Source organism: Melanerpes formicivorus, unplaced genomic scaffold (genome assembly GCF_026170545.1).
Source record: "Melanerpes formicivorus ecotype bairdi unplaced genomic scaffold, bMelFor1.0.p_v2 SCAF_21, whole genome shotgun sequence".
Lineage (NCBI taxonomy): Eukaryota > Metazoa > Chordata > Aves > Piciformes > Picidae > Melanerpes > Melanerpes formicivorus.
The window spans coordinates 11,383,414-11,411,247 of NW_027142373.1; the positions used below are offsets into that span (position 1 = coordinate 11,383,414).

The following is a 27,834-nucleotide window of genomic DNA, read 5'->3' on the forward strand; positions in this document are numbered from 1 at the left end:
GCCCAGAGAGGTTGTGGAGTCTCCTCCTCTGGAGCCTTTCCAGCCCTGTCTGGATGTGTTCCTGTGTGACCTGTGATTCTGTGCTCCTGCTCTGTCAGGGAGCTTGGACTGGATGATCTCTTTGGGTCCTTTCTAACCCCTAACATCCTCTGATCCTGTACCTGGAGCATCAGCCCGTGGCTGCTGGGCTGTGTGAGCAGTGACCTGAGGGCAGTGGCTGTGCAGAGTTCTGGTGTGCCCAGCAGATTGGTTCAGTCAGGTCAGAGTTCCCAGCAGACTCCCTCAATGTGGGAAGAAGTCAGCATGCTGGGGCTGGCACCACTTGGTCACCTTGTCCAACACACAGAATCAGCCAGGTTGAAAGAGACCTCAAAGATCATCAAGTCCAACTGATCAGCCAACCCTAACTAATCAACCAGATCATGGCACTGAGTGCCTCATCCAGGCTTTGCTTAAACACCTCCAGGGACATCAACCCCACCCCCTCCCTGGGCAGCACATCCCAGTGGGCGTCTCTGTCTGGGAAGAACTTCTTCCTAACATCCAGCCTAAACTTCCCCCTGGCACAGCTTGAGGCTGTGTCCTCTTGTTCTGGTGCTGGGTGCCTGGCAGAAGAGACCAACCCCCACCTGGCTACATCCTCCCTTCAGGGAGTTGGAGAGCGCAATAAGGTCTCCCCTGAGTCTTCTCTTCTCCAACCAAAGCTCCTAAGAGCCTGATTGATGCTCAGGAAGCTCTTCTCAGCATCCCCCAGGGGGCTATGGAACTGTGCTGTGGGCTCTGGGTTCCGTGCTGCGGGCTCTGGGTTCCGTGCTGTGGGCTCTGGGTTCTGTGCTGCAGGCTCTGGGTTCTGTGCTGCAGGCTCTGGATCCTGGATTCCCTTCTGACTCTTGGCTCCATGAAGGCTTTGATGTTTAAGGGCTGAGGAAGGCTGATTGCATCCTGCACTTAGCTGCTGATTGCACAACCACTTTTCCTGGAGAAGCTCCTCGAGTCAGCCAAGAACATTAAGCATGAAATCGTGGCTTATGTGGTAGCCTCCTTGTCATGTACCTGACCCTGCCTCTTGGAGCTGTTCTCCAGGGTCTGGAGCAGCTGGAGAGAGACACAGTGAGCAGTGGGGAGAACAGTTCAGCCTTCAAGTCTGGATAGGCTGGCAAAACAAAAAGGAGCAGTGGATGTGTGTAACCAGTTCAGACATGCTGTGTAATTCATCTTCATCTGGGGCTTTTCAAATCAGCAGTAGCCAGAGCCTCCTGGATTGGCAGCCCCTGTTGGGTCATAGCCAGGGGATGTAGTGGCAATGCTATGTGAGCTTCACTCCATCAGGGTGGACCCTTCCAGGTAGGGTTACATCAAGTGAATTGAGTGGAGCAGCCCTGCCCAGCGTGGCTCTAACCCAGAGAATCACAGAATTGTCAGGGTTGGAAGGGACCTCAAGGCTCAGCCAGCTCCAAGTCCCCTGCCATGGGCAGGGACACCTCACACTGCAGCAGGTTGCTCACAGCCACATCCAGCCTGGCTGCAAACACCTCCAGGCAGGAGGCTTCCACCACCTCCCTGGGCAACCTGTGCCAGGCTCTCACCACCCTCCTGGGGAACAACTTCTTCCTCATAGCCAATCTCAATCTCCCCATTTCTAGTTTTGTTCCATCCCCCCCAGTCCTATCCCTCCCTGACACCCTCAAAAGTCCCTCCCCAGCTTTCTTGGAGCCCCCTGCAGATCCTGGAAGGCCACAATGAGCTCTCCTGGGAGCCTTCTCTTCTCCAGACTGCATAACCCCAACTCCCTCAGTCTGTCCTCACAGCAGAGCAGCTCCAGCCCTCTGCTCATCCTCTTGGCCCTTCTCTGGACACCTTCCAGCACCTCCAGATCCTTCCTGGCACAGAGGCTCCAGAACTGGCCCCAGAGCTCCAGCTGTGGTCTCAGCAGAGTGGAGCAGAGGGGCAGAATCCCCTCCCTGGCCCTGCTGGCCACACTTCTCTTGCTGCAGCCCAGGCTCTGGTTTGCTCTCTATATCACACCCAGCTTATCAGGGTTGTGTCTGAAGTTGCCTCTCTCAGTTCCTTCTCCACTTTTTGTGTGTGCCCATTTTCAATTTTGAAAAAGAAGGAAAGAGAAAGGAAGGAAGGAAGGAAGGAAGGAAGGAAGGAAAAGAAAAGGAAGGAAGGAAGGAAGGAAGGAAGGAAGGAAGGAAGGAAGGAAGGAAGGAAGGAAGGAAGGAAGGAAGGAAGGAAGGAAGGAAGGAAGGAAGGAAGGAAGGAAGGAAGGAAGGAAGGAAGGAAGGAAGGAAGGAAGGAAGGAAGGAAGGAAGGAAGGAAGGAAGGAAAAGAAAAGGAAGGAAGGAAGGAAGGAAGGAAGGAAGGAAGGAAGGAAGGAAGGAAGGAAGGAAGGAAGGAAGGAAGGAAGGAAGGAAGGAAGGAAGGAAGGAAGGAAGGAAGGAAGGAAGGAAGGAAGGAAGGAAGGAAGGAAGGAAGGAAGGAAGGAAGGAAGGAAGGAAGGAAGGAAGGAAAAAAGAAAGGAAGAAAGGAAGAAAGAGAGGAAGGAAGGAAGGAAGGAAGGAAGGAAGGAAGGAAGGAAGGAAGGAAGGAAGGAAGGAAGGAAGGAAGGAAGGAAGGAAGGAAGGAAGGAAGGAAGGAAGGAAGGAAGGAAGGAAGGAAGGAAAAAAGAAAGGAAGAAAGAGAGAAAGAAAGAAAGGAAGGAAGAAAGGAAAGAAAGGAAGAAAGAGAGAAAGAAAGGAAGGAAGAAAGGAAAGAAAGAAGGGGCAAGATTCCGCCTGCATCAGAAGAAATCCCTGCTGCTTTGGGGCTGGAGTTTCTCAGGCTTGGGTCTGTGCAGGGCTGATTTATGGCGCTGGTCGGGGCTGGGCTGGCAGTGCAGGCTGCGCTCTGAAGTGGATTGAGCAGCCCATGCTGAAATGTTTATTGCTGTCTTCAACCCAGCATCCATCAGGGGCGGCGGTGCCTGTCCGGGGAAGGGAGCCAGCGGAGCGGAGTGGGGCTGCGAGGGGTATTTTTAGTATTCCAATAAAAGCCCAGGCTCTTAAAAGGAAATCACTTATTGCCATTTTGCAATCAAGAATGCAGGAGTGTTCCAGGGACTGCAAGAAATATGCTTCAAGAATGTCAGGGCCATAAGGAACTAATCATTAACCATTCTCTCCTTTCCACCCCCGGTTGCCTGCTCGGAGGAAGCCGTTTAGGCGGCTTTGCAATTTGTATGTAAATGGGGACCCTCCTGACCACACGGTCAAGTATCCGAGGGACTTAGGAGCCAGCATCCCATTTGCCTGAGTTCTTACCATTCCTCTGCGAGCAAGGGCACGTTTCTAAAATAGAAGACACATGCACCAGACTTCAAGAGCACTTAATCTGACCTTAAATGACTTGCTGGGTGAGCTATAGGAGGGTGTTTTTTTTTTTCCCCCTTCCTGCTATAGCTTTTTGTCCTTGGTCAGAGAATCGTGGAATGGCTCAGGTTGGAAGGGAGCTCAGAGACAGGATAGGATAGGATAGGATAGGATAGGATAGGATAGGATAGGATAGGATAGGATAGGATAGGATAGGATAGGATAGGATAGGATAGGATAGAAATAGAATAGAATAGAGGAGGAGAGGAGAGGGAGAGGAGAGGAGAGGAGAGGAGAGGAGAGGAGAGGAGAGGAGAGGAGAGGAGAGGAGAGGAGAGGAGAGGAGAGGAGAGGAGAGGAGAGGAGAGGAGAGGAGAGGAGAGGAGAGGAGAGGAGAGGAGAGGAGAGGAGAGGAGAGGAGAGGAGAGGAGAGGAGAGGAGAGAGAGAGGAGAGGAGAGGAGAGGAGAGGAGAGGAGAGGAGAGGAGAGGAGAGGAGAGGAGAGGAGAGGAGAGGAGAGGAGAGGAGAGGAGAGGAGAGGAGAGGAGAGGAGAGGAGAGGAGAGGAGAGGAGAGGAGAGGAGAGGAGAGGAGAATTAGGAATAGAATAGAATAGAATAGAATAGAATAGAATAGAATAGAATTAGAATAGAATAGAATAGAATAGAATAGAATAGAATAGAATAGAATAGAATAGGAATAGACCAGGTTGGAAGAGACCTCAAGGTCATCACATCCAACCTATCACCCAACACCACCTAATCAACTAGACCATGCAACCAAGCACCTCATCCAGTCTCCTCCTAAACACCTCCAGTGATGGTGACTCCACCACCTCCCCAGGCAGTACATTTCAATGGCCAATCTCTCTCTCTGTGTAGAATTTATTCCTAACCTCCAGTCTAAACCTCCCCTGGCACAGCTTGAGACTGTGTCCTCTTGTTCTGGTGCTGCTTGCCTGGGAGAAGAGACCAACCCCCACCTGGCTGCAACCTCCCTTCAGGTAGCTGTAAGGAGCAATAAGGTCTCCCCTGAGTCTTCTCATCCATTCCAACCTCCCTGCCATGGGCAGGGACACCTCTCAACGAGACTTGGTTACCCAAGGTTTCATCCAGCCTGGCCTTTGAACATCTCCAGGGAGGAGGCATCCACACAGCCTCCCTGGGCAACCTGTTCCACAGCCTCACCAAACTTGTACTGAAGAACTCCTTCCTCAGCTCCAGTCTAACTCTGCTCTCCCTCAGCTTCAAAGCACTGCCCCTTGTCTGGTTTCTAAACATCCTCATGAAAAACCCCTCTGCAGGAGGATCCCTTCAGCTGTTGGAAGGCAGCTCTGAGTTTCCCCAGGAATCTTCTCTTCTCCAGGCTGAACAACCCCAGCTGCCTCAGCTTGTCCTTATGGGGAAGATGCTTCAGCCCTTTGTGGCCTCCTCTGGCCTCACTCCAACTTCTCTATGTCCTTCTTATGCTGGGGGACCCGAGAAGTGGAGACAGTGTTAGAGGCCAACATCTTGTGAGTGCAGCTCCTCTTGTGGGTTCAAGCAAAGCATCGTTTGGGAGCTGCAGCTCGTTCTGCCCGTTTGTCTGAGCCCTGACTGAGTTGGGTTTCCTTTTATTGCTCTTTACTTGCTGATGCTTTAAACCTTTTGGAGGCCTCCTGGTGCTGTTAAGCATCCCTGGAAGCAGGGAGCCAGCAATCAAGGGACAAAGAAAGGAAGAGACAAGAGAGTCCCAGACGATTTCAGAGCCTGATGGGACAATTTGCTGCTGCATCTAAGCAGACCTGCTGGTTACCTGCTGCTTCTCCCCCACCTTCCCCTCTTTTCCCTTGTCCTGGCTCTGTGTGTCCTGGGGAGGCAGTTCAGGAGCTATAATGGTAGAAAGCTGACCCTACCAAAAACAAAGCCCGGGGTGTCAGACTGCTGGCAGATGGACATGGGCAGATGTCCCCTTCTGTGCCAGGCCAGCAGAACCTTGTCCTTTCCTTTCAGTACTGATTTTCCCCATTTGTTCTTGCTGGGGAAAGTGGTGGAGGAACAAGAGGCCCCTGCTGAGATCATCTGTCATGTCTTCTGCCTTTTCCCTGCTGGCTGCAGGTACAGCTCTGGGGGACACTGCTGCTGCCTGGCAGAGCCTTTCTGTCAGCAGAGCCATTCTGAGTTGGGCCAGCTGGGCTGTAGCTTCTGCCTCCCTCACTGGAGCAGGGGCTGGGGAAGGTGCATGGAGCTGTGTGTGTGAGGAGCAACATCAGCCAGACCAGGGCACTGCAGCAGGCAGCCAGCAGCCTGGCTCTGGCTCGCTTGGCCCCAGGTTGCTGTCTCTCCTTGCAGCCAGAGCAATGGGAACTCTTAGTGACCTGGGACTTGTGCTGCTGCAGGACCACCTGAGGGTAGGAAAGCATTGCCTGGCTCTCTTCACACCCTTTAGCTCCAAACTAGTCTCTCCACCACAGTTCATGGAGCTGTGGTCCAGGCCTTGTTCCTTGTTGCTCATTGCCCTCAGCAGTGTGGGGAGGAGGACTTCTGTTAGTCCTGGAGGTCACAGGATCAGAGAATTGTTTGGGTTGGATAAAGCCCTGTGAGACCATCCAGTCCAACCAGCAACCCAGCACCACCATGGCCACTAAACCATGGCCCCAGGTGCCATGGCCACACCTTTCTTGAGCTCCTCCAGGGGCAGTGACTCCAGCACCTCCCTGAGCTGTCTCCTTGTTTTCTGCTGATTTTTGCTGAGCCTGTGCCACAACACAAGGCTCCAGGTGAACATCTATGGCTGGGGTGAACCTCATCTGCCAGACAGGGATTAGTAGAGCCTTTGCCATGATGTTTGGCTTGGTTTGGTTGCCTTCCTTCTGGGAAAGCTCTGGGCTTTGAAACCATCTCCAGGCCCTGTCCAAGTTGTAAGCAGCAACGCCGCCGGGCTGAGCTTGTTTCTTGGCATGGCTTCTGCCAGGGAAAGGATGCTAGAGAGCTTGGAGAAGGGAAAGTTGGACAGCAGGCCTGCTTATTTAATGAGAAAGAAAGAGAAAAAACACAGAGGAGGAAGAAAACTCAGCCACAAGCAAAGAAGAAACTCTGCTAAGCGTGGCTGCCGATGACCTTTGGGGTTGGAAACAGCTTGATAATAGCAGAGTGGGCCGGGGAAGGAAAGTCTGTGAAGTCATGTAGAGGAACAAAGGGAAAAACCAGGAGAGTGTTTTCCAGTTTCTGGCTTGCTGGCAGCTGGGTGATGTGCTGCACAGCTCTGGTCATCTGTACCTGCACACCCAGCCCAAAGGACATGAGGTGGGTAGGGGGTTGCAAGGTCTGGGTGGAAGCGAGGAGGCGGTGGGGGAGCACCGAAGGGTGACTCTCTCTCCGGCAGTTCCCTGTCTCTCTTGACCTGGGGAGCTCAGGGCTGGCTCCAGCACTCCAGATGTGGCCTCACTAGGGCAGAGTGGAGAGGGAGGAGGGAGCCCTCCTCGATCTGCTGGCCACACTCTCCTGAATGCACACCAGGATACCCCATGAGCACACTGCTGGCTCATGGGGAACTTGTTGCCCCCCAGCACTCCCAGGTCTTTCACCATAGAGCTGCTTCCCAGCAGGTCCCCCCTCAGCTGTGCTGCTGCAGGAGGTTGTTCCTCCCCAGGTGCAGGACCCTACCCTTGCCCTTGGTGAATTTAATGAGATTCCCTCTGCCCCTACTCTCCAGCCTTCCAGTGATGTTATTTCTAAGGCTGAAGATGCTCTTGCTGCCCCTGCACCAGCACCCCCTGTCCTCAGCCACCCCAGGTATCTGAGCTCCAGGGTTTGTTCACATCTCAGTGCAGATAGCAGTTCTCTTCCTCCTCCCACCCAACTTTCCCAGGTCCAGCAGCCTGGCCAGCTCTCACTGAATGGCAGCACAGCCTGATGGAATGCAATAGATTCTTTCATTCTCACTGATTTTGCAGGAGGAGGTTACTGAGGCTTGGCTCTGCACTGCTCCTCAGCTCAGCAAGTGCCCCTCTGAGGTGCATGGAACAGTTTCTCCCAGGTTGTCCTCTCTGAACTACCTTCTGCTATTTAAAGGAGATACAAATTTAGCTCCAAGTGTTCCCTTTCCTGCAGGCTTCTCTGAAGGTTAAAGCTTGTGACAGTTTGGTTCTTGCTGTGCTCTTGGCTTCTTTTCACATCCAGGCAGATGCCCTGCCTGTCTCTGAGCCTCACTGCTGGTGGCTCAGAAGGTAAAACCATCCCCATTTCTGAGCCTCCTTGGGCAGCCTTCCTGTCTTTCAGCTGCCCTTCTTCTAGGGCAACAAGGCTGGGGAGGGGTTTGGAGCACAGCCCTGGGAGGAGAGGCTGAGGGAGCTGGGGTTGCTTAGCCTGGAGAAGAGGAGGCTCAGGGGAGACCTTCTTGCTCCCTCCAACTCCCTGAAGGGAGGTTGTAGCCAGGTGGGGGTTGGTTTCTTCTCCCAGGCACCCAGCACCAGAACAAGAGGACACAGTCTCAAGCTGTGCCAGGGGAAGTTTAGTCTGGAGGTGAGGAGAAAGTTCTTCACTGAGAGAGATGTTAGCCATTGGAATGTGCTGCCCAGGGAGGTGGTGGAGTCCCCATCCCTGGAGGTGTTGAAGAGGGGATTGGATGTGGCACTTGGTGCCATGGTCTAGTCATGAGGTCTGTGGTGACAGGTTGGACTCGATGATCTCTGAAGTCTTTTCCAACCTTATTGATTCTGTGATTCTATGAGTCTAGTCTGCTCCTCAGGTCAGTGCAGGAGGTTAAGGAATTGTGGGGACTTACAAAAGACATACAGCCACAGAAGCACAGAGTTGTGGAACTGTTTGGCTTGGAAGAGACCTTTCAGGTCCAAACTTCAACCTAACCCCACCATGGCCATCAAACCCTGGCCCCAAGTGCCACGGCCACAGGTTTCTTGAACACCTCCAGGAATGGGGACTCCACCACCTCCCTGAGCAGCCTGTTCCAATCCCTTACCACTCTTTCAGTAATAACACACCCAACCTATCCCTCCCCTGGCACAACTTCAGTCCATTTCCTCTCCTTCTGTCACCTGAACCTACGGAGACGAGACCAACCGCCACCTGGCCCTGACCTGCTTCCAGGGAACTGTGGAGAGCAGAGAGGTCTGCCCTCAGCCTTCTCTTCTCCAGGCTAAACAACCACAGGGCCCTCTGGGGAAGCTGGGGAGGGACTGTTTCCAAGGGCCTGCAGTGATAGGTTGAGCAGCAATGGTTTGAGATGAGAGCAGAGCAGATTTAGATTGGATGTTAGGAGCAAGTTCTGCACCATGGGGGTGGTGGAACACTGCAACAGGTTGGAGGTAGCTGAGGCCCCATCCCTGGAGATATTCAAGGTGAGGCTTGACAGGGCTCTGAGCCACCTGACCTAGTGGAAGATGTCACAGTATGACAGTATCACAGAATCACCAAGGTTGGAAGAGACCTCAAAGCTCATCGAGTCCAACCTGTCACCACAGACCTCATGACTAAACCATGGCACCAAGTGCCACATCCAATCCCCTCTTGAATACCTCCAGGGATGGTGACTCCTCCACCTCCCATGTCCCTGCTGACTGCGGTGGGGTTGGCCTGGATGACCTTTGGAGGTCCCTTCCCACCCAACCCACCCTAGGACTCTCCAAACAAGGGCTGCCCCTTTGGCTCAGCTCAGTCATTCCCCCAGGTGTGAGGAGCAGCTCCAAGTGTGGCACAACTCCCCACATCAGGAGGGTTTGGGGTTTTTTTCCCATCCTGCAGTGCCATGACCTGGGTTTTGCTTTCTCCCCAGGCAGGAACTCCTGATGCACTCAGCTGGGGTTTCCCGAGAGCTCAGCTTCTCGGGGAGGTCTCTCTCTTCATTCCCTTTTCCTCCGGCCCCGCCGGAACGCTTGGGCCCTCACAGCCTTTCCTAAGCCTCTCCCAGAGCCTTGCCAGCCCTTTCCATGTCGGGGCGGGGTCGAGAGGTACAAGCAGCAGTGTTGGATTTCTGGAGCCAGCCCAGTTGCTAAAGCCAGGTCAAAAGCAGTAAGGGGCAGGCTCCCGCGGGCGCCCGTGGGGTGACGCCGCGGCGCTTCGCACCGCCCCGCCGCCCAGGCACAGGCTTGGCTGTCACACAACTCATAAAGAACCAGCCTCTGGGGAGAGGGGTTCAGTGATGCAGGTGGAGGAAGCAGGGAGGGTATTTACATACAAGCCAGCTTAATAGCCTGGGATTTATGCTGAAGTGGTTCTTAATGCAAGACAAATTGAACTCGCCCCGGCTCGGCTCGCAGCGGGGAAAAGGTGAGGAGGAAAGAGAGAGGTTTATGGCTGCTGGGGGTGGGGAGAAAGTGTTTGGCTGGTTGCAGGGCCCATTAAAGGACAGCAAGATGGATTTCTTGGGGTGCTTGCCATGTTCAAGTAGTGCTTTAGGTATGTGTGCTGGAGTCAGAGCCAGCCCAGCCCAGTTGGTTCTCTGTTCAAACTCAGGCTCCGGACAGATTTGGGCAGGGTTTCTGCCATATATCTGGCAAGAAGGGCTGGAAATGAACTCACTGAGAAAGCAGAGAGAGTTTGTAGGTTTGAAAGTGTGGCATTAAATGAACTCCTGCCAAAAAGAGAGAGAAAAGAAAAAGCAGCAAAGGAGCTCTGCAGCCTCCTGTTGGGCTCCCACCTTCCCCCTGCCTCTCCCTTCCCCTCCCAAGCAGCTGGGATGTGTTCAGGAGGCAGCAGCTCCATGGCACCTGGAAAAGGAGCCTGATTCATAACCCTCTGCAGAGGCACTTGGGTGGCAAGGGGAAGTTTGTTGGCATAGACTCACAGAATGGGTTGGGTTGGAAGGGACCTTCAAGATCATCCAGCTCCAACCCCCTGCCATGGGCAGGGACACCTCCCACCAGCCCAGGCTGCTCAAGGCCTCATCCAGCCTGGCCTTGAACACCTCCAGGGAGGGGACAGCCACAGCCTCCCTGGGCAGCCTGTTCATGTGCCTCACCACCCTCACTGGAAAGAATTCTTTCCTCATCTGACTCTCAGTCTCCCCTCTCCCAGCTCAAAGCCATTCTCTGTCATCCTGTCCCCCCCAGCCCTTGTCACAAGTCCCTCCCCAGCTCTCCTGCAGCCCCTTCAGGTGCTGCAAGGCTGCTCTAAGGTCTCCCTGGAGCCTTCTCTTCTGCAGGCCCAACAGCCCCAACTCTCCCAGCCTGTCCCCACAGGGGAGGTTCTGCAGCCCTCTGATCATCTTTGTGGCCTCCTCTGGAGCCTCTCCATCAGCTCCAGGTCCTTCTTGTGTTGGGGCCACCAGAGCTGGAGGCAGTGCTGCAGGTGGGGGCTGAGCAGAGCAGAGCAGAGGGGCAGAATCCCTTCCCTGTGCTGCTGCTCTCATTGCTTCACACAGCTGGCTCTGGGCTGTCAGTGACCATTGCTGGCTCCTGGGGAGGTTTTTCCTCATGGTTGTATCATCTATAAAAACCATCAGGAGTGACACTAGCCCCAGCTTAGCAGAAAAGGAAGGGAAGCCCCCAGCCAAGGCTCCAGCTCGCACTAACAGTCAACAAAGAGGTGTTGGGATGCTCAGGGCTTGGTGCAGGGCTGCATTCCTCACATCACAGCTCTATGGACAACAAATGCCAGGGAGATCACAAATGGCCACAGCTCATTTATAAAGCTGCAAGTTGGATGTTGAAACAGGCTTGAATGTGCCCATTTGGCTTCTGAAGTCACAGAATCCCTGAATCCCAGCATGGAGGGTTGGAAAAGCCCTCTGGAGGTCATCCAGTCCAATCCCCTGCTCAAACAGGGCACCCACAGCAGCTTGCCCAGCAGCACAGTGCCCAGCTGGGCTTGGAAGCTCTCCAGAGGAGACTCGACAACCTCTCTGGGCAGCCTGAGGAGCTTCCCCAGCAGGGTCTCACTGCCCCTCTGTTAGATGGATGATGCCTACCTACACACCTCACAGCATCCCAGCATGGTGGAGTTGGAAAGGAGCTCTGCAGATCACCCAGTCCAACCCTCCCTGCCCAAGCAGGGCACCCACAGCAGCTTGCCCAGCAGCACAGTGCCCAGCCTCTCCACACCAGGAGACTCCACAACCTCTCTGGGCAGCCTGCTCCAGGCCTCCAGCACCCTCACAACAAACAACTTTCTCCTCCTGCTCAGATGGAACCTCCTGGCTTCCAGTCTGTGCCCACTGCCCCTTGTGCTGTCCCTGGGCACCACTCAGCAGAGTCTGGCCCCAGCCTCTTGCCCCCCACAGCTCCTTTAGCTCTTGCTGAGCATTGCTCAGCTGCCCTCTGGGGCTGCTAGAAGAGAAGAGCTGGGGCAGTGCTGGCATCACTTGTGCCATTGCACAGGGCTCCCCTCAGGCCCTGGGGCACACCTTGCCAGGCTGCATTTGTCAGAATGAAGCCAGGATCCTGTTACTGGGGCAGGGGATGCTGAGGAGGGAGGTGGAACTGTGTCCTCTGCTGGGGCTTCCAGGTAGCTTGTAGGAGCCTGTGTGCTGTGTCAGAACATGAGAGCTCAGTGGCTGTGGGGTGAGTTTAATGGTCCATCCGTGGCCTGACAGGAGCAGGCAGGAAATCTTAGGCACTGGCTGGAGAGGGACTTGTCAAAACATGATCTATTTGTGACCCAGGGCCTGGCTGCCTCTTCAAAGGCAGCTGAAGCCCTGCCAGCTGCTGAACATGCTCAGATTCCCAGGAGTTGTGCTCAGCACAATAAGTGGCTGTGTCAATGCTGCCCTGTCACCGAGCTGGCAGCAGCACCCAGCTGACAAGCACCAGTTGGCTGCTTTGTGGGTGCTGGGGCACTGCTGGGGCACTGCTGGGGCACTGCTGGGGCTGTGAACACCATGGGCTGTAGGAGCTGGCAATGCTCTACAGCCAAGTGGGGATGGTTGAGCCTCAGCTGCCTCCCTCCCAACAGCCAGCAGAAGGAACTGGGAATCTGCTGTGGCCAGCAGGAGCAGGGAAGTCATTGTCCCCTGCTCTCAGCACTGGTGAGGCCACCCCTTGGGTCCTGGGTTCAGTCTGGAGCCCTTTGCTCCAAGGACATTGAGGTGCTGGAGGGGATCCAGAGAAGGGCAACAAAGGTGGTGTAGAGTCTGGAGAAGGGGGCTGGGGAGGAGCAGCTGAGGGAACTAGGATTGTTCAGCCTGGAGAAAAGGAGGCTGAGGGGAGACCTTCTGGTTCTCTACAGCTCCCTGAAGGGAGGCTGGAGTGAGGGGAGGGCTGCCCAAAAGGAGCAGGGTGCCCAGAAGGAGCAGGTTGCCCAGGAAGAGCGAGATGTTCAGGAGGAGAGGGATGTCTGAGAGGAAAGAGAGACCTGAGAGGAGTGGGATGCCCAGGAGGAGAGAGATGCCTGGGAGGAGAAGGATGCTGGAGAGGAGTGTCTGGGAGAAGAGGGATGCCCAGGAGGGATGCCCAGGAGGAGCAGGATGCCCAGAAGGAGAGGGATGTCTGAAGGAGAGGAGTGCCTGGGAGGAAAAGAGTGCCTGGGAGGAGTGGGGTGCTCAGGAGGAGCAGGATGCCCAGAAGGAGAGGGATGTCTGAAGGAGAGGAGTGCCTGGGAGGAGAGGGGTGCCTGGGAGGAGTGGGGTGCTCAGGAGGAGCAGGATGCTCAGGAGAGGGATGTCTGAAGGAGAGGAGTGCCTGGGAGGAGAGGGGTGCCTGGGAGGAGTGGGGTGCCTGGGAGGAATGGGGTGCTCAGGAGGAGCAGGATGCTCTGCAGGCAGGGATGGGATCACCCTGGGTCTGCACAGCACTCAGTGTGGTGCAGCTCCAAGCCATGTCTGGGGGCTCTGAGCAAAGGAATCCAACAAAGGTTGGGATGACCTGAAAATTGTATCTTGACTGGGGGCTGGGAGAGGCTGTGCTGGACTTGGAGGAAGCAGGGGATGAGGCCTGGGGTGAGGGCAGAGGCAGGGCTGGTCTCAGCAGCAGGACTAAAGTCCAGTGAAGCAGCAGCCTGAGTGCCAGTGCTCCTGGGGAGCCCCACAGCATGGTGTGCCCTGCAACCTGCTGTGAGCTGGGAACCTGCCCCTTGTGTCTCTGCACTGCTCCTCCCAGCTGGAGCAGAGCTCTGGCTCAGGCTCTGTAGCAGATGGAGCTTCAGGAGTGCTGCACCTTCTCCAGCCTGCCTTAATTAACTGCTCTGTAATTGCACAGAGCCATCCCCTTGCTCTGCCCACCTTGCCCTGAGGAACTCAGCTCAGATTTGGATCCCTGTCCCTGCTTTATTTTCTCTTCTCTGTCTCCTGTTTACTTTGATGCCTGAGGTTCTCTTGGAGCAGTTCTTGTTGAGGGGAACATTCCTGTTTCATGGGGCTTAGAATCACAGAGCCATGGAACTGTCAGGGCTGGAAGGGACCTCAAGGCTCAGCCAGTTCCAACCCCCCTGCCATGGCCAGGGACACCTCACACTGCAGCAGGTTGCTCACAGCCACATCCAGCCTGGCTGCAAACACCTCCAGGCAGGAGGCTTCCACCACCTCCCTGGGCAACCTGTGCCAGGCTCTCACCACCCTCCTGGGGAACAACTTCTTCCTCACAGCCAATCTCAATCTCCCCATTTCTAGTTTTGTTCCATCCCCCCCAGTCCTATCCCTCCCTGACACCCTCAGAATTCCCTCCCCAGCTTTCTTGGAGCCCCCTGCAGATCCTGGAAGGCCACAATAAGGTCTCCTGGGAGCCTTCTCTTCTCCAGACTGCACAACCCCAACTCTCTCAGTCTGTCCTCAGAGCAGAGCAGCTCCAGCCCTCTGCTCCTCCTCATGGCCCTTCTCTGGATACCTTCCAGTGGAGCAGAGGGGCAGAATCCCCTCCCTGGCCCTGCTGGCCACACTTCTCTCGCTGCAGCCCAGTCTCTGGCTCTCTGGGTTGCAAGTGCTCACTGCTGGCTCAGGTTGAGCTTCTCTTCTCCAGACTAAAGAGAATGAAGGCTTGTAAGGAGCCAGGCCCCTTCCTCCCCACCATCTGGGAGCTGTGGTGCCAAGGTGGTGTCTCAGGTGAGCCAGACCACCACCAAACCCAGCCACTGAGCAGAAGGGAGCCAAAACTCCCCCTGACCTCATGCTCAGCTCTGTTTGGCTCTCTGGGCTGCAAGTGCTCACTGCTGGCTCCTGCTGAGCTTCCATGGCTTGAGCAAAGCCATGGCACAGCAAGCAGGGGACCTCCGGTGCACCATCAGTCAAGTCCTCTCCATGGTTTTTGCTAGGAGATCCTGTTGGGCTTGGAGAAAACAGCCAGCTTTAAACAGCCCAGCTCCTGCTCATCTGCTCTTGTGCAGCACAGGGCAGGGGGCAATGTGTGGAACATCTGTTCTGCATCAGGGGAGAGGAACTGGGATACTTGTGTGCTGTTGCCAGCTGCTGTCGTCCTCTGCTTCCTGTGCACATCACAGGATCAGATCAGCCTTGAACACCAGCAGGTCACTGGGGGCTGTAACTCCAACACTCTGGGCCACCTCTGCCGCTCACCTGGAGGGTAGAGGCTTGCCACTGCTCTGGGAAACAGGAAAGGACATGGAGGGGCTGGAGTGGGTCAGACAATGAAGCTGGGGAAGGGTCTGGAGAGCAGGGCTGGGGAGGAGCAGCTGAGGGAGCTGGGGGGGGGGGGGGCGTCAGCCTGGAGGAAAGGAGGCTGAGGGAAGGGAGACCTCATAGTTCTCTCCAGCTCCCTGAGAGGAGGCTGCAGTGAGGTGGGGGTTGAGCTCATCTCCCTACTCTCAGGTGATAGGAGAGGAAATGGCCTGGAATTGTGCCAGGGGAGGGTGAAGTTGGATATATTATTACTGCCAGAGTGGTCAGGGATTGGCAGAGGCTGCCCAGGGAGGTGGTGGAGTCCCCAGCCCTGGAGGTGTTCAGGAGCCCTGTGGCCATGGTGGGGTTGGGTTGCTGGTTGGACTGGGTGACCTCAGAGGGCTTGTCCAGCCCCCACAATTCTCTGAGCCAAGTGGCTCCAGGTTTTTCATACCAGTCTCTTTCTGGGGATGAGATGCAGTTTATGTTGCTTTGCTCTCCCCTTCCTCCTGCCCTGAACACCCTCTCAGGTCCCCTGCTGGTTCTGCTGCTGCCCTTTGGCAGCACTTCCCAGCTGCCCTGCCTTGCCCCCTGCCTGCTGGGGCATAACTCAGGCTTTATGTGCCAGTTTCCCTCGGGAGCTGTCAAAGCAGAAGCAGGGCCCCTTAACCCCCCTTGTCCCATTGCTGAGTCTCACCTAGAGAGGCTTCTTCCAAGCCACTGCTCCTGCTTGTCTCCTAGGCTGGACCTGTGCAAAGGATCTGCACCCTCTCCAAGTTCTCCCTCCAGGGCAAAAGCCATAGCAGAGTCTGAGTGTGGCAGCTTGACCAGAGCTTCCTTCCTCCCACTTTAACCAAGTGATTTGCTTCTGGCTCTGCTGAAGACTCCAAAGTGTGTGTTGGATGTCAAGAGGCTGGGAGTGGAAAGCCAGGGGAAGCATGGCTCGTGTTTCCAGAGGGCTGGTGTTATGGTTTGTGTTGCTGGGTGATGCTGAGTGCTTGGCTGAGGTGGAGGACTGAACAACATCTCCTTCTCACCTCTTCTGAGGTCCCTCCCTCCCTCTTCTGAGATCATAGAAGCATAGAATCACCCTGGTTGGAAAGGACCTCCAAAGCTCACCCAGCCCAGCCCCCTGCACTCAGCAGGGACATCCTCCACTAGCTCAGGGTGCCCAGAGCCCTGTCCAGCCTCACCTTGAACACCTCCAGGGATGGGGCCTCAGTCACCTCCCTGGGAAACCTGTGCCAGTGCTCCAGCAGCCTCCTGGTGCACAACTTGTTCCTAGCATCCCCATCTCAATCTGCTCTTCTGTGATTTCAAACCCTTGCTCCTCATCCTATCCCTGCAGGCCTTTGGAAGCAGTCCCTCTGCAGCCTTCTTGTAGCCCCTTTTGGTACTGGAAGGCTGCTCTAAGGTCTTCCCAGAGCCTCCTCCTCTCCAGGCTGAACACCCCCAGCTCCCTCAGCCTGTCCTCAGCTCCAGACCTCTGATCATTCTCATGGCTCTCTTCTGGACCCACACCAGCAGGTCCCTGTCCTTGCTTTACTGAGGGCTCCAGAGCTAACCTCTACTGAGATCCCTTCCTGCCCTGTCCCAGCATCCCCTTCTCACCTGTTTCAGTGAATCAGAGCAAATTGCCTGTGTGTGGCCCAAGGTCCACCTTAGTCACATGCTCAGGTGGCCAAGAAGGCCACCAGCATCCTGGCCTGGATCAGCAATGGGGTGGCCAGCAGGAGCAGGGAAGTGATTATCCCTCTGCACTGGGCACTGGTGAGGCCACACATCAAATAGGAGGTTCAGGTTTGGGCCCCTCACTCCAAGGAGGACACTGAGGGGCTGGAGTGTGTCCAGAGAAGAGCAACAGAGCTGGGCAAGGGTCTGGAGAACAGGGCTGGGGGGGAGCAGCTGAGGGAGCTGGGGGTGTTTAGTCTGCAGAGGAGGCTGAGGGGAGACCTCATTGCTCTCTACAACACCCTGAGAGGAGGCTGGAGCCAGGTGGGGATTGAGCTCTTCTCCCAAGGAAGAAGTGATAGGACAAGAGGCAATAGCCTGAGATTGTGGCAGGGGAGGTCTGGGTTGGCTGTTAGGGGAATTGGGAGGGGCTGCCCAGGGAGGAGTCCCCAGCCCTGGAGGTGTTCAAAATCAGTGTAGGCATGGCTCCTGGGGACATGGCTTAGTGGCCAGGGAGGTACTGGGTTGATGGTTGGACTTAGAAGTCCTTTCCAACCAAACCAACCCTGTGCTGCTGTGCTTGATGGACACTGACCCAAGCTGAGCAACTGGAGCTAGGGTAGGCTCTGTAGGAGCTAACCTACAGGGGAAACATCCTCTGGAAAGGTTCCAGAAGGACTCCACCTGTGAGGGAGCTTGTGAGCACTGCTGGGACAAGCCTGGCACAGCCCCTGGCTGGCTGCAGGCACACAGCACATGTTAGCTGAGCAGGCAGCACTCTGCAGCGTGGCCCTGGGGGCTTCTGGCATCAGAGTCAATGCCAGGCCCTTGCTGGGACTGCAGAGAGAGCAGCAGGACAGGCAGATGGGGGTTGGCTCATTTGCACCATGGTTAATGTGATCAATAAGCAGTTTCAGCCAGGGGTGGCCTGAAGCTCAGACAACATCACCCCCAAATCATCCTACCCCAGAGGATCCTGCTTTGGCAGGGGGGTTGGACTCAATGATCTCCACAGGGTCCCTTGCAACCTCCAGCATTGTGTGATGCAGCAAGTATGAACCAGTGGTGAGGCCTCAGCTGCAGTCCTGGGTCCAGTGCTGGGCTCCCCAGTTCAGGAGAGACAGAGAACTGCTGGAGAGAGCTCTCTGCAGAGCTGCTGAGGGGCCTGGAGCAGCTCTGGGAGGAGCAAAGGCTGAGAGCCCTGGGGCTGAGAGCCTGCAGAAGAGCAGCCCCAGAGGGGAGCTGAGCAATGCTCAGCAAGAGCTAAAGGAGCTGTGGGGGGCAAGAGGCTGGGGCCAGACTCTGCTGAGTGGTGCCCAGGGACAGCACAAGGGGCAGTGGGCACAGACTGGAAGCCAGGAGGTTCCATGTGAGCAGGAGGAGAAAGTTGTTTGTTGTGAGGGTGCTGGAGGCCTGGAGCAGGCTGCCCAGAGAGGTTGTGGAGTCTCCTGGTGTGGAGAGCTTCCAAGGCCAGCTGGGCACTGTGCTGCTGGGCAAGCTGCTGTGGGTGCCCTGCTTTGGCAGGGGGTTGGACTGGGTGACCTCCAGAGCTCCCTTCCAACCCTCCCCATGCTGGGGTTCTGGGTCTCTCTCTCCCTTGCCTCCCTAGGTCTCTTTCAATGTGCCCTTGGCAGGGTCCCCCATGGCACACAGCTGTTTCTGTTTGCCCATCCCAGCAGTTCTCCTTGCCAGCCCCTGGGGCCAGTGGGATCATCACAGGCTCACAGTGGGTGGGAGGGGAGGCTCCTTTCTGGCACCTCTGGGCTCTCTGGGACTGCTGTGAGCTCTGGACTGGGCTATGTCCCACTGCATCCCCATCCTTTGCTGCCCAAGGAGGCTGTGCCCTACAGAGCCAGGACACACCAAAGCCTGTGGGACCCCACAGAGAGGAAGTGGCCAGGTATGGGGACAGGAGACAACCAGATCCTGGGGTCAGTGAGGCTGCCAACCCCCCTCCAGCCCTGTTTTCTGCTCCATCCACAGGCTGCTGGACAGTGCCATCCCTTCCTGACCATCCACCACAGGGGTCTGGGCTCCCATCAGCTCCTGGGCAGGCTGCTGTGGGTGCCCTGCTGGAGCAGGGGGTTGGGCTGGCTGATCTCCAGAGCTCCCTTCCAACCCCACCATGCTGGGATTCTGTGATCACCTCAAGCCCTTGTCCCTCATCCCAGCCCTGCCACAGCCCTCAGCCATCCCAGGGGGAGCACAGGGACCTGCTGCTGCCTCTGCCCTCAGCTCTGTGTGTGAGGAGAAGGCTCTGTGTCCAAGAGGTGCCTGAGGCAGGGCAGTCACCCTCTGCTCAGGCTCACCTCAGATCAATGGTTTCAGCTGAGCAGACAAGAGAGGAACCACCGTTGGTGGCAGCTCTTTATTTCCCTGGAAAAGAGGGGGGGGAAGTCTCCTGGCTGCTTGGCAGAGAAGCAGTTTGTGCACAGAAAACATGACAGTGTTTGCAGCAGGCCAGGCCTGAGATCCTTTTCCAGCCTGGAAAGAGGAGGTTATTTTCATACATCCTTTTCTAATTGCCAGGAGCTGGCCCTGTGCATCTTGGAAGGGCTTGAGTAACAGCCAGCAGCTGAGCAGAGAGAGCACAGGGATGTGTTTTCCCCTCTTGGAGCCCTGACAGCTTCCCACAGCTCTGAGGGGGACAGCCTGGAGCAACCAGCCCCAGAGCTCCTGCTTAAGATGTGGTTTAACCCCTGGGGATGCCCCTGGGGGGGATGCCAGTGCCTGGAGGGGGCAGTGCTCCAGCTCAGGTGTAGGGGCTGCTTGGGGAGGTGAGGGGTGGACCACAGGGGTCTATTCCCTTGTCCATACAGCATTTCTTCCTCTCTTCTATGAAGAAGGAGGCCTTGGAGGTGAGCAGAGGGCTGGAGAACCTCCCCTGTGGGGACAGGCTGGGAGAGTTGGGGCTGTTCAGCCTGGAGAAGAGAAGGCTCCAGGGAGACCTCAGAGCAGCCTTCCAGTACCTGAAGGGGCTGCAGGAGAGCTGGGGGGGGGGGGGGGGGGGGCTACATGGGCTGGGAGTGACAGGGCAAGAGAGAATGGATTGAAGCTTGAGGAGGGGAGACTGAGACTGGAGATGAGGAAGAAATCCTTTCCAGTGAGGGTGGTGAGACACTGGCACAGGCTGCCCAGGGAGGCTGTGGCTGCCTGCTTCCAGGAGGTGTTCCAGGCCAGGCTGGATGAGGCCTTGAGCAGCCTGGGCTGGTGGGAGGTGTCCCTGCCCATGGCAGGGGCTTGGAACTGGATGGTCTTGAAGGTCCCTTCCAAGCCAAACCATTCCATGAATCTATGAAAGGGAAGAGTTCCTCCTTCCCCAGGAGCCACTCAGGAGAATTAGCTTCCTCTAGCAGGAGCCTGAACTCTGCACTGGTTAGACCTTGAGTCCTGTGTCCAGTTCTGGGCTCCTCAGTTTAAGAAGGACATTGAGAGACTTGAAGGTGTCCAGAGAAGGGCAACAAGGCTGGGGAGGGGTCTGGAGCACAGCCCTGTGAGGAGAGGCTGAGGGAGCTGGGGTTGCTTAGCCTGGAGAAGAGGAGGCTCAGGGGAGACCTTCTTGCTCTCTCCAACTCCCTGAAGGGAGGTTGTAGCCAGGTGGGGGTTGGTCTCTTCTCCCAGGCACCCAGCAGCAGAACAAGAGGACACAGTCTCAAGCTGTGCCAGGGGAGGTTTAGTCTGGAGGTGAGGAGAAAGTTCTTCACTGAGAGAGTTATTAGCCATTGGGATGTGCTGCCCAGGGAGGTGGTGGAGTCCCCATCCCTGGAGGTGTTCAAGAGGGGATTGGATGTGGCACTTGGTGCCATGGTTTAGTCATGAGGTCTGTGGTGCCAGGTTGGACTCAATGATCCTTGAGGTCTCTTCCAACCTTGGTGATTCTGTGAGACTGTGAGACTGTGAGACTGTGAGGCTGTGAGGCTGTGAGACTGGCCTCAGGCAGTCAGCCAGGAGGGGCAGGTTGTGGGCTGTGGGTTGTCTGGGGCACTCCTCAAACCACTCCATACCTCATTTGAACAGCATCCTCCTGAGCTGCAGGGGCAAGCTCCCACCAGCCATCAGCTGCTGCTCAGAAGCACCCTGGGCTGGGGGGTAGGACAGAGGCCATGCTGCAGGCAGGTGGGGGTTGGGCTCTTCTCCCTGCTCTCAGGTGATGGGAGCAGAGGAACTGGCCTGGAATTGTGCCAGGGGAGGGGTAGGTTGGGGGTGAGGAAAAATCTCTTTGCTGCAGCAGTGGTCAGGGATTGGCAGAGGCTGCCCAGGGAGGTGGTGGAGTCCCCAGCCCTGGGGGTGTTCAGCAATGTGTGGCCATGGCACTTGGGGCCAAGGTTTAGTGGCCATGGTGGTGCTGGGTTGATGTTATCCTGGCTGACCTTAGAGGCCTTTTCCAGCTGTGCTGCATGGCTGGGCACAGCACTGTGAGTCTCTTCAGTGCTGCTTGATCTTCCTTTCCCCAGGGTCACCTCTGAAAGCTCTGCTCTTGCCTCTGCAAATAGCTGTGTCTGCAAGCAGAGAGCTTTGTACTGCAAACAATTTCCTGTTGCAATTTGGATTTCCTCCTGAATAATCCTTTGCCCCTCTGGGGTGGTGCAGAGGGATTCTGGGGAAGCTTAACTGGCCTTGCTGTGAGTTAAACACATCCCTTGTGGTGTGCAAGGCAGGGTAGGGAGAGAGGCTGCAGGCACTGCTGGACAAGTGGACCTGAGTCGTGGAATCCCAGACTGGTTTGGGTGGGAAGGGAGCTTCCAAGCTCATCCAGTCCAACCCCTGCAGCCAGCAGGGACATCCCCAACCACAGCAGGCTGCTCACAGCCCCAACCAACCTGACCTGCAATGCTTCCAGCCTTGGGGCAGCTCACACCTCTCTGGCCAGCCTGGGACAGGCTCTCACCACCCTCAGGGTCAAACATTTCTTTCTCCTCCCCAGCTTGAATCTCTCTCTTTGAGTTTCAAACCATCCCCCCTTGTCCTGTCAGCACAGGCCCTGCTCCAAAGTCTGTCCCCAGCTTTCTGCTCAGCCCTTGAAGCACTGCAAGGCCACCAGAAGGTCTCCCTGGAGCCTTCTCCTCTCCAGGCTGCCCAAGGCCAACTCTCTCAGCTTGGCCTCACAGCAGAGGGCTTCCAGCCCTGCCAGCATTGCTGTGGCCTCCTCTGGCCCTGCTCCAACAGCTCCCTGTCTGTGCTGAGGGCTCCAGAGCTGCCCCAGCACTGCAGGGGGGTCTGAGCAGAGCACAGGAGAGGGGCAGAATCCCCTCCCTGCCCCTGCTGCCCTCACTGCTTAAGGGTCAGGAAGATGAAGAATTGGTCTCCAAACAGGGGGTAGAGTCTGCATCTCTGCTCAGGCCTCTGCTCTGTTCAGGGACCTGGCAGGGGGCTAGGCAAGGTGTGTGTGGGGTGAGCAGGGGGTGAGCAGGACTGGGGGGAAGGATTTCTTTGGAGCTGTCAAAGGTGTGGGCAGGAATGTTCATGTCCTGTGCTCTTTTGCAGGGCTGCTGGTGGTGATCGTGCTGCTGCTCATCGCCATCGCCGTGGTGGCTCTCTGGCCCACCAGCTAACAGGGGCTTGGGGCACTCAGCAGCTGAGTGTGGAGGACTCTGGAGGAGAGCAGCTGTGCAGAGACCTTCTTGCCCTTTCAATAACCTCCACAGGACTGGCATGAAGCTGTGTCCCTGGGCCATCTGATCCCCCTCGGGCGCACAGCTGAGGAGCGCTGCGTGGTCTGGAGGCTTTGGACGTGACCAGGACTCTTCTCACCTTCCTCTGGCCTGGGGAGGCTGCAGCTGGCTCTGAAACCCATGGACCTCTTGGTGCCTCTGCATCTGAGCTCCTGCTGGTGTCAAGGAGATGCCTGCCCAGCTGCTGCTGCTGCTTCTGCTGCCTGCCCGCTCCTCCCGAGGGCTTTGAAGCACCAAGGGAGGACAGCAGCAGCCCCTCTGCTTCCTGACACCTTCCTGCAGACTGCAAACACTCTCTCCTGTCAAGGGATGGATGTCTGGGGGGATGTCTGCATCTGGATGCTGGCAGGCTGGGAGATGAGGGCACATGGAGCTGCATGGGAAGGCACAGGACCCCCAGGAGCTGTGCAGAAGCACTGGCGAGGGAGTCAGCCCTGGGGCCTCGGGGAGAGCTCTTGACCTCCATGGGTAGACATGGACACATCAGCAGGCCTTGAACCAGGGGTGTGGGAGTGGAAAACCTCATCCAACACCTGCTCAGAGAGAGCACAGCAGAGCTGATGGAGAGCATAGCAGAGCTCATGCAGAGGATGGAGGACATGCCCTCCATCAGCTCTGGTGCTCTGTGTGAGCTCTGCTGTGCTCTCCATCAGCTCTCCATCAGCTCTGCTATGCTCTGTATGAGCTCTGCTGTGCTCTCTGTGAGCTCTGCTGTGCTCTCCATCAGCTCTCCATCAGCTCTGCTATGCTCTGTATGAGCTCTGCTGTGCTCTGTATGAGCTCTGCTATGCTCTGTATCAGCTCTGCTGTACTCTCTGTGAGCTCTGCTGTGCTCTCTGCTCTGTGAGCTCTCCAAGAGTTCTGGTATGCTCTGTGTGAGCTCTGCTGTGCTCTCCATCAGCTCTCCATCAGCTCTGCTATGCTCTGTATGAGCTCTGCTGTGCTCTGTATGAGCTCTGCTGTGCTCTCTGTGAGCTCTGCTGTGCTCTCCATCAGCTTTCCACCAGCTCTGCTATGCTCTGTATGAGCTCTGCTGTGCTCTCTGTGAGCTCTGCTGTGCTCTCTGCTCTCTGTAAGCTCTCCAAGAGTTCTGCTGTCCTCTGTATGAGCTCTGCTGTGCTCTCTGCGAGCTCTGCTGTGCTCTCCATCAGCTCTCCATCAGCTCTGCTGTACTCTGTGAGCTCTGCTGTGCTCTCCATCAGCTTTCCACCAGCTCTGCTATGCTCTGTATGAGCTCTGCTGTGCTCTCTGTGAGCTCTGCTGTGCTCTCTGCGAGCTCTGCTGTGCTCTCTGCGAGCTCTGCTGTGCTCTCTGCTCTCTGTGAGCTCTTCAAGAGTTCTGCTGTACTCTGTGTGAGCTCTGCTGTGCTCTCCATCAGCTCTGCTGTGGTCCCCATCATCTCTCCAAGAGCTCTGCTCTGCCCTCCATCATCTGTCCATCAGCTCTGCTGTGCTCTCCACCAGCTCTCCATGAGCTCTTCTGTGCTCTGCATCAGCTCTGCCATGCTCTGCCAGGCTGACCACAGGAGATGTGTTGACCTTCATGTACTAATCTGGGTCACTGAGCTCTGCCTCTTCCCACTGCAACTTCTCAGCTGCTGTTACCACTGAGAGGAAGGATCACTCCTTGCCACACAGAGGACCACCCCTTGCCACAGTCCTCACACAGAGGACCACCCCTTGCCAAGCTGACCCACAAGAGGTCTCAAATGTTCTCTTCCACCTTCCCTGGCCAAGGAAGTGCTTATTTTGTTACCTGTGCCAGGGTGCTGTGAGAACTGACAGAGCAAGCAATAAATGCCCAATAAAAGCTGATCCATTTCTACAGAGCTCCTCTGCCTGGGCTTTTGCTGTTTCCTCCTCCCTCCTGCCCCACTGCAGTGGCTCTCCAGGCCTTCACCTTCCTGAGAGCTGCTCTGCAGCAGGACAGAAAGTGCTTCCTGTCAGACCCTGTGTGTGTCAGGACATCCCCTGCTGGGTGCATGACACTTGGCAGCCCTTGGCTGGTCCTCACCTGGCTTGGTGGAGTATCTCCTCCCACAGCTCATGACAGGCTCTTGGCTCTTGGCTCCCTGCTCTCACACAGCATCACAGAGACATTCAGGTTGGAAGAGACCCTCAGGATCACCAAGTCCAACCCAGAGCCCTACTCTGCAAGGGTCACCCCTAAACCAGAGCTCCAAGCACCACATCCAAACCACCTTGAAACACCTCCAGGCTTGGGGACTCCACCACCTCCCTGAGCAGCACATTCCAACCCTGACCACTCTTGATGGGAAAAATTCTTTCTGCTGTCCATTCTAAACCTCCCCAGTGGCAGCTTGAGGCCATTCCCTCTTGTTCTGTCACCTGTGAGAAGAGACCAGCAGCAGCCTCTCTACAATGTGAGGCACAGCTCAGGTGCTGGCACACCTAGGGCTGGGCTGGGAGGTGGGACCCCAGGGTGTCCTGGTGCTGCATCCTCTCCTGACTGACACATTCTGCTCTTCTGAGCTCCATTTCTCAGCTGAGACTTGGGCACTGACCCCTTCAGTGCCCCTTCAGAGCTGCCCTTGCAGCATGCAGGTGCTGCAGGCTTGGAGCCAGGATAGGAGGTTGGAACAGCAGAGGTGGCTGAGACAGCAGGAGATGGAGAGTGCAGGAAACACAGAGCTGCTGAGCACCCCACCAAATGCATCCCTGGAGCTGAGCAGCAGCAGCCACTGCCTGTGTGCTCCTGGGAAGGGCAGAGCTGGTGCAGAGAGGAGTTGGCTGCAGACAAAGCCCAGCAGGAGAGCTGAGCCTCACAGCATGGGCAGGGGGCTTCAGGCAGGGTTCTGTGGTGGTGCAGAGCCATCTGTGGTGGTGAATGGTGCCACTGGCAGGCACCAGTGGTGTGCCCCAGGGAGCAGTGCTGGGCCCCAGCCTGTTCAATATCTTTATTGATGATCTGGATGAGGGCACTGAGTCCATCAGCAGTCAATGTGCAGGTGACACCAAGCTGGGGGCAGGAGTTGATCTGCTGGAGGGTAGAGAGGCTCTGCAGAGGGACCTGGACAGGCTGGGCAGATGGGCAGAGGCCAAGGGCAGGAGATTGAACACATCCAAGTGCCAGGTGCTGCACATTGGCCACAGCAACCCCAGGCAGTGCTACAGGCTGGGGTCAGAGTGGCTGAGAGCAGCCAGGCAGAGAGGGACCTGGGGGTGCTGGTTGACAGCAGCTGAACATGAGCAAGCAGTGTGCCCAGGCAGCCAAGAAGGCCAATGGCATCCTGGCCTGCATCAGGAACAGTGTGGCCAGCAGGAGCAGGGAGGTCATTGTGCCCTGTGCTCAGCACTGCTCAGGCCACACCTTGAGTCCTGTGTCCAGTGCTGGGCTCCTCAGGTTAGGGAAGATGTTGAGCTGCTGGAAGGTGTCCAGAGAAGGGCAACAAAGCTGGGGAGGGGTCTGGAGCACAGCCCTGTGAGGAGAGGCTGAGGGAGCTGGGGTTGCTTAGCCTGGAGAAGAGGAGGCTCAGGGGAGACCTTCTTGCTCTCTCCAACTCCCTGAAGGGAGGTTGTAGCCAGGTGGGGGTTGGTCTCTTCTCCCAGGCACCCAGCAGCAGAACAAGAGGACACAGTCTCAAGCTGTGCCAGGGGAGGTTTAGGCTGGATGTTAGGGAGAAATTCTTCATAGAGAGAGATTGGCCATTGGGATGTGCTGCCCAGGGAGGTGGTGGAGTCCCCATCCCTGGAGGTGTTCAAGAGGGGATTGGATGAGGCACTTGGAACCATTGTTTAGTAGTCAGGAGGTGTTGGGTGACAGGTTGGACTTGATGATCTCTGATGTCTCTTCCAACCTTGTCTATTCTATTCTATTCTATTCTATTCTATTCTATTCTATTCTATTCTATTCTATTCTATTCTATTCTATTCTATTCTATTCCATTCCATTCCATTCCATTCCATCCCATCCCATCCCATTCCATCCCATTCCATTCCATTCCATCTGCTGCCAGGATTGGAGGTGAGACCTGGAGGAGAGACCAGCTCCTCCGGAGGGATTCCAGATCGTGTGGCAAGGCTCTGCTGGCTCCAGCATTCCTGTCTGGCACTCACCAAAAGTGGGAATCCCAGGCTTGTGCTTTGTGGTGGACAGCCAGATCCATGTTCTGAGCATGAAGGGCATGAAGAGAAGGCCAAGGCTGGGGTGGAGCAGAGCCTTCCCTGCTTCTCCATGTGCTTTGGTGGAGAAAGTCATTGAAGCCTTTAATAGTCCAGCCCAGGTTGTGCCTGCTGGCATGGATTCACTTAGAGAGATGCTTCAGCTCTGCCCAGGTGGCCAAGAGGGCCAGGAGCAGCCTGGCCTGGGTCAGCAGTGGTGTGGCCAGCAGGAGCAGGGCAGGGATTGTCTTCCTCTACTGGGCACTGGTGAGGCCACAGCCCCAAAACTGGGGTCAGGTTTGGGCCTCTCACCAAGAAGGACATTGGGGAGCTGGGGCAGGTCCAGAGGAGGGCAATGAAGCTGGGAAGGGTCTGGGCAACAGGGGTGGGGTGTTCAGTGTGGAGAAGAGGAGGCTGAGGGGAGACCTCATTGCTCTCTACAAACCTGAGAGGAGGCTGCAGGGAGGTGGGGGTTGGGCTCTGCTCCCTAGTCTCAGGTGATAGAAGGAGAGGAAATGGCCTGAAATTGTGCCAGGGGAGGCTGAGGTTGGAGAGGAGGGAAAATGTCTTTGCTGCAGGGGTGGTCAGGGATTGGCAGAGGCTGCCCAGGGAGGTGGTGGAGTCCCCAGCCCTGGGGGTGTTCCAGAACCCTGTGGCCATGGCACCTGGGGCCATGCTTTGGTGGCCAGGGTGCTGCTGAGGGGTCAACATCTGGACTGGATGATCTTGGAGGTCTCTCCCAACTGAATCGATTCCCTGGCTCTGTGCTTCACACTGCTGCAGGCTGGGAGCTCAGTGCTGCTCCCACAGGTGGGACCAAGGCTGGGAGCAATCCCCCCCTGGGTGGGACTGGGCTCTTTCCCCTCCTTGCAGAGCCACGGTGTGTTCCCTGGAGGAGCAGCTGCTGCCAGGAGGACACAGGCAGAACAATCTGGGAAAGCCATTTGCCCCCCTGCAGAGCTGCAGGGGACAGCCCTGGAGCAGAGGTGCTGGCACTTGTGACCCATTTGTCTCTGCAATAAAGATCTGAGGTGTCTGCCCTCTGAGGTGTTTTCCCAGCCATAAATTACCAGTGCTGGGGGCCAAAAGGGGTGACCCCTTGGCTCTTGGCAGGACCTTTTGCCTGTGTTTGTCTCTCTGGAGGTGTTTTGCTGCCTCACTCCCTCCCCACCCCTGCCACCTCCAGCTTTCCAGCTTGTCTGCACCAACAGCCTTTGCCTGCTCTCAGGGACCAACAACTCCAGCAGCATCTAACACCAGTGGTGCCCATGGGAGGTGGCTGATGGGAGCCCAGACCCCTGTGGTGGATGGTCAGGAAGGGATGGCACTGTCCAGCAGCCTGTGGATGGAGCAGAAAACAGGGCTGGAGGGGGGTTGGCAGCCCCACTGACCCCAGGATCTGGTTGTCTCCTGTCCCCATACCTGGCCACTACCTCTCTGTGGGGTCCCACAGGTTTTGGTGTGTCCTGGCTCTGTAGGGCACAGCCTCCTTGGGCAGCAAAGGATGGGGATGCAGTGGGACATAGCCCAGTCCAGAGCTC

At 56.4% G+C, this 27,834-nt stretch overlaps 1 protein-coding gene across 1 annotated transcript in view; it reads left to right on the forward strand.

Moving 5' to 3' along the window:
* Window positions 1-24,000, forward strand: part of STX8 (syntaxin 8) — a 169,554-nt gene extending 145,554 nt beyond the window's left edge. The window contains exon 8 of the mRNA XM_068151605.1: window positions 21,985-24,000. Within this exon, the coding sequence (XP_068007706.1) occupies window positions 21,985-22,052 (68 nt within the window). The 3' untranslated portion in view covers window positions 22,053-24,000. The remainder of the gene's footprint in view (window positions 1-21,984) is intronic.
* The last annotated feature ends 3,834 nt before the right edge of the window (window positions 24,001-27,834 follow it).